Source organism: Neopelma chrysocephalum, unplaced genomic scaffold, assembly GCF_003984885.1.
Source record: "Neopelma chrysocephalum unplaced genomic scaffold, ASM398488v2 Primary Assembly neopelma1_180, whole genome shotgun sequence".
Taxonomy (NCBI): domain Eukaryota; kingdom Metazoa; phylum Chordata; class Aves; order Passeriformes; family Pipridae; genus Neopelma; species Neopelma chrysocephalum.
The window spans coordinates 177,012-183,011 of record NW_020897842.1 but is presented as its reverse complement, the minus strand read 5'-3'; the positions used below and the strand labels follow the sequence as shown (position 1 = coordinate 183,011).

Below are 6,000 nucleotides of genomic sequence, written 5' to 3'. Positions count from 1 at the left end.
GCCCCTTCCCCCGCTCGGCACCGCCGCTTCCGCCGCCGCCCGCGCCGGGGGGGCCGCGGGGACCGGGATGGGAGGATGGGGATCGGGATCGGGGTGATGGGGACCGGGATGGGCTCATGGGGACCGGGATGGGATGGTGGGGACTGGGATGGGCGGGGGGGACCGGGATGGGATGGTGGGGAGCGGGAAAGGATGATGGGGAGTGGCTCATGGGGACCGGGATGGGAGGATGGGGAGCAGGATGGGAGGATGGGGACCGGGATGGGCTCACGGGGACCGGGATGGGAGGATTGGAAGCAGGATGGGATGATGGGGACCGGGATAGGCTCACGGGGACCGGGATGGGAGGATTGGAAGCAGGATGGGATGATGGGGACCGGGATAGGCTCACGGGGACCGGGATGGGGTCATGGGGACCAGGATGGGCAGGGGGGACCGGGATGGGATGATGGGGAGCGAGATGGGCGGGGAGGACCAGGATGGGATAATGGGGAGTGGCTCATGTGGACTGGGATGGGAGGATGGGAATCAGGATGGGGTCATGGGGACCGGGATGGGAGGATGGGGAGCAGGATGGGAGGATGGGGACCGGCATGAGGTTATAGGGACTGGGATGAGCTCGTGGGGACCGGCATGGGCGAGGAGGGGAACGGGATGGGATGATGGGGAGTGGGGATGGGCTGGTAGAGACCAGGGATCTGCTGATGGGGGCCAGGGATGTGCTGGTGGGAACACCTCACCCTCACAGGGTTTTCCTTCTACCTGGAGAAACCCAAGTGGCTGAAGGTGGCCTGGGTGGTGAGCACGGGGAGCAAACCCCTCTGGAACCCTGGGATTCACCTGGGCTGCTCCTCAGCTCCTGCAACTTAGTCGGACCAGAGAAAATAATAATTGCATTGATTTGACCCGTGAAACCCCGTGGAGGCCACAGGAGGTCACCTTGCCCCTTCTCCTGGCCTGGGAAGGGTTCTGCAGGGCTCATTGCCTTCCCTGCCTTCCTCAGACCTGATAACTGTGGTTATTATCTAGAACTGATCAGCTGATAACCGTGTTAAACTATGTGACCCAGCTTTGGTTGCCTCAGCGTTTGTCACTGGAAACCACCAGAACTTGACTCACTGTTTGTTTTTTGTCAATTCCTAACGGGATTTGATCCCTGGGGCCATTCCCAGCTCAGCGTGGGGGCATCAGTTACCTGTCAGTCCCCCCCTGAGGCAGAGGAGAATGGCAAAAAGTTAAAATGTTAAGGCAGGAATGTAACTCCTGCACAAAAAAAGTGGTTTATGGGGATGTGTCTCTGTGTCCACCCCTGGGGCCTCCAGGATAAGAGAAGATGATGATGCTGGATTTTTAAGGTCCCTTCCATTCCAAATCCCACGAGCACAGGTATTTCAGGCAATCCCACATCCATGTATTTCAGCCTGCCTGTGGAATGATGTGTTCAGGCAGCCACTGGCTGAGGGTAAATAACAGCTACGGGGACAAAAATAGGCAAAGATAATGATAACACACAAAGGCTGCAGATGTTCTTCATGACTGTGATCTGTATTTAAAAATCTTGGTCTTTCTGAAACACTGAACTGCAATGTCTGTGTGTGCAGAAGCCTCAAACCAGTACAAACAAGCACCCAACTCGTTGGAAAAGCAGGGAGAGAGCAACAGAAAAATCCCCGGCCCCTCGTGCAAATCTGAGATCTGCTTTGAATGGAAAAATCCAACCGGCTTTCAACCCACACAATGGCATCCAGACTCTATTATAATGAAAGTGATGAATCTCAGCTTTAAAGGGGACGGTAATTTCTAATCCCTGAGCCTGGGCACACACACGGGCGGGAGCAGCCGCCTGCTTTCATCTCTGCTGGGAGCACCAAAGGAAATAATCACTGCATTGGGTTGACCTTTATGAAACCACATGAAACAGAGGCCACAAGAGGTCACCTTGCCCCTTCTGGACCGAGGTGTTTGGCAGGGCTAATTCCTTTGCCTGAATTCCCCAGAACCCTCCAGCATCTGATAACCGCGTGAAGTGACTCACTTTTGCTCACACAAAGGTGGCTGGGGCTGGCAAACAGAGCAGGTATGAGAACCCAGGCAGAAACAGGGGGCTGGAGGAGAACCTTGGCTGTAGTTTTTGTGTAGGAATGGCATTAAACATCTCATTTCACCTGATTCCATCACGGTTCTGAGGTAAGGCCTCCTCGTGACGTCGTGTCATGGATTCAGACACCCCTGGCCCTCATGTTTGACTCGTGGTCACATTACACAGGATTTTCTTAAAACATGGAGATTTACACTTCAGGCCCTTCTCTCAGTTCCTATAAAAGTTCATCTCTCAGTTCTTATAAAATTTCCTCTCTCAATTCCTATAAAACCTGCAGTGAATGAGGTGGTTGACACTGTTGTGTCTGTGGTGCTGGGTGGGGGGAGGCTCAGGACTAAGCCCACACTAATTAGCCTCATTTATCCACACCACATTATGGTGCTTCTCCTGTGGCAAATGTGATCTGTTCAGCTGGACCCCCAAGCCCAGATGTCTTCCTTCCTTGGGTGATTATGTTGGATCCAGAGGAGACACTGCAGATTTATCACATGGCTGATGGCAGCAGCAAATCCACTGTGTATAGAAAATTAAAAACTAGATTAAGTAGTAACAGGATTGATGTCAATCCTTTTGCTGCTGCTGATATAGAATTGCACAGTTTGGTTGGTTGGGTTTTTTTTTCTCCAGTGCACACAACCTGGTGGCAAATCATGGAATGGGTTGGGTTGGAAGTGACCCGTGAATGTCATTAGTCCAACCCCTGCCATGGGCAAGGACACCTTCCACTAGATGAGGTTGCTCAGAGCTTTGTCCTTGGATGTTTCCAGGGATGGGACCCCCATCCCAATGTTTTAACACCCTCATTGTAAAAAATTCCTTCCTGACATGACTGGCTGCCCCTCCAGCTCATCACAGCCCGGGCTGGTGTCCAAGGTGGTGGCTGCTGTCACAGCCAGCTCAGCCCTGAGCCATGTCCTGAGTGTCATCTGAGCACCCATCCTCACCCAAACAGGGGAGAAACAGGCAAAACTTCCTTCCCAAAAGGGGTGATAACAGATTGGAATGGGCTGCCCAGGGAGGTGGTGGAATCGCCATCCCTGGAGGTGTTTAAGGAAAGGCTGGATGTGGCACTGAGTGCCATGATCTGGTTGATATGGTGGTGTTGGGTCATAGTTTGGACTTGATCTCACTTTAAAAAGGACATTGAAATGCTGGAGGTTGTCCAGTGAAGGGCAACAAGGCCATCAAAGGTCTTGTGAGGAAGAGCTGAGGGAGCTGGGTTTGTTTGGACTCCAGAAGATGAGGCTCGGGTGGGACCTCACTGAAAGGACATTGTATGGAAGAGGGGTCTGCTTTCCTACCGTGCTGGCACTGAGAGGGAGGACTAGAGGAAACGACCTTGAGATGACATGGGGGAGATTCAGAGTAGATATCAAAAATTGTTTCACTGTGAGGGTGGTCAGGCACTGGAATAAGTCTCTCTGGGAGGTGGTGGAGTCACCACCCCTGGAGGTGTTCAAGATGAGACAGGGGAAAGCCAGATCAGATATTAAAAAAAAATTTTCACTGTGAGGGTGGCCAGGCATGGGAATAAAAAGGTGGAAAAAGAAGGGTGGTCAGGTTGCCCGGGGAGGTGGTGGAGTCCCCATCCCCGGAGGTGTCCCAGAGCCACCCGGATCTGGTGCTGGGCGCTGTGGTCACAGTTGGACTCTATCCTAAACCCCTCTTCCAGAGCCTTGATGTTTTCACGATCCTGTGACCTCAGAGGTCGTTCGCACCCTAATTAACTCTTGTCACCGCGAGCAAAGGGGACGGCGGAGCTGCCTCCCACCCACCCACCCACCTCGGCGCGGTGCCGGGCAGGGGATGCCCCGCGGGCCGGCGGGGCGGTGACCGCGCTCCGTGCCCGGCTCGGTGCGTGGCCGGCGGTGCCCGCGGTGCCCGCGGGTGCGGTGGGAGGGAGGCGGGTGCCGGGCTTCGCTCCATCCCCGCAGCGGCGGCGGGGGGCGGGCGCTGCTGCCCGCGCGTCCTCGGCTCCAGAGCGGCGGGCGATGCGCTTCCTCCGCTGAGCGCGCCCAGGGCCGACCGGCAGCATGACGGTGGAGTTCGAGGAGTGCATCAAGGACTCGCCCCGGTTCCGGTAAGAGCAAGGAAGCCGGGGCGGCCCCGGGAATGGTTTTGGGCGGCTTGGAGAAGGATACGGAGAAGACGGGCAGGGCCCTTCGCCGGCTCCGCGCTGCGCGGGGCCGCGCCCGGGCTGCGGAGGGGAGAGAGGGGAGATGGCCCCGGAGCCGCCGAGGGGATGGAGACGGGGCCCAGCCGGGACAGCGGGCGTTGTCCCTCCGTGCCCCGCATGCCCTCCTCCCGTGCCCGGCATCCCTGCAGTGCTCCTCATTCTACCCCGCACCCTCCCCTCCCATGCCCCGCATCCCCCCCATGCGCCTCATTCTGCCCCCTATACCCCCCTTCCGTGCCCCGCATCCCCCCCGTGCCCCTCGTTCCACCCCGCATCCCTCCCCCTGTGCCCCGCATCCCCCCCGTGCCCCTCATTCCACCCCGCATCCCCCCCTTCCGTGCCCCGCATTCCCCCTGTGCCCCTCATTCTACCCCGCGCCCCTCATTCTACCCCGCATCCCTCCTGTGCCCCCGCATCCCGCTCTCCCTCCCCGCCGCGCTGTCCCGCTCTGTCCGGGCGCTTGGCACGTGAAAAAAAAATAATAATACAAAAATTAGGAATTCCGGGATCCGGGCGGGCAGCGCCGGATCCCGTTGGGATTGGGACGGGGCGGACGGGGCATCATCACCCCGCGGGGCTCAGCCGGACAGAGCCGATTGGAACCGCCCGCAGAGCCGGGGCTCAAGGAATACAGTCATTTTCCATGCAGTCACATTCCCATCTCTTGGAGGGTGGATTTTTTTTTTTTTTTTTAGCGGTCTTAAAGGAATCTGGGCTATGACAACAAAGACTCCGGCTCGGCTGCGCTGCATTCAAATCAGGCCGCCTGAGCAGTGCCCGGGGCTGCGGGAGCCGCCACGCTCCGGGGGCAGATGCTCCATTGTGCCAGGAGCATCCTGGCTGCGTGTCCGGATGGGCTCCGGTGTCCCGGCGCTATAAAGGGAATATCGGAGCTTCCACTGGGAACAATCTCCCGCCGCTTTCAATGCTGTGTCTGGATGGGGACCGAGGGAAATACAGACAATAGCCTGCAGGAGCGAGCTGGCCGTGTGTGCAGGGGAAAGAGTTGTCGGGGGGAGGTCTCTCTCCTTCCTGCAGACATTTCGTGTTCCTTCTTCTCAAAAACCTTCCTGTTTAATGAGTGAGACAGTTTGCATTTGGCTTTTAAGTGCGTTTACAAAGCTTCCCCTGGCACGCAGGCTGCATCCCAAAGGCTGCAGTGGTCTGTGGCTGTGGGTTCTCTGACAAATTGTCATTTTGTGTGTGGTTGTGGTGCAGCTGCAGGTAACACAAACACCTGGGCAAGTGCACCTTCTTTATTCCTGCGTGTGGGAATGTGCAGGGCTGCGGGAAGGGTCCTCCTCCACGTGTTTTAATTTTAATTGTGTGGTAAGGTTCTGCTCTGTCTTGTTCCGAGGCTGGTTCTAAAAGGTAATGGGCAGTGTCATGTGAGATGCCAGGCTGGTCCTAACCCTGGGTGGGGTTGGAATCATGGGAGTTTTTTCAACAGGAAAAGGTTGAAGGCATGGGCAGGTTGGCAGAAGGTCGGGAGCTCCTGCTTTAATCCCCTGCTCACTTAGCATCAATTAGAATTGATCCTCCCCCTTTTTTTTCCCCCTCTTTTGACTGTCATTTCATCCCATTGTGCTGCAGAGCATGTGAACTTGCTCGGTGGCATCCTTCCAGAGCTGTGACTTCACTGGCCAGATGTCTCGTTCCACATGGCAGTGACCCTTTTCCTGGTGACGTCAAGATTGATTGATATGTTTATTTATTTATTTTG

At 56.3% G+C, this 6,000-nt stretch overlaps 1 protein-coding gene across 4 annotated transcripts in view; it reads left to right on the top strand.

The window, feature by feature from the left end:
• Positions 1-4,052: 4,052 nt before the first annotated feature.
• Positions 4,053-6,000, top strand: part of ACAP3 (ArfGAP with coiled-coil, ankyrin repeat and PH domains 3) — a 73,769-nt gene continuing 71,821 nt past the window's right edge. For 3 of the 4 annotated variants that reach the window (XM_027702072.1, XM_027702071.1, XM_027702069.1), the window contains exon 1: positions 4,054-4,181. In XM_027702072.1, the coding sequence (XP_027557873.1) occupies positions 4,135-4,181 (47 nt within the window). In that variant the 5' untranslated portion in view covers positions 4,054-4,134. Of the gene's footprint in view, positions 4,182-6,000 lie in introns of all 4 variants that reach the window. The other variant, XM_027702070.1, reaches the window with a different exon arrangement.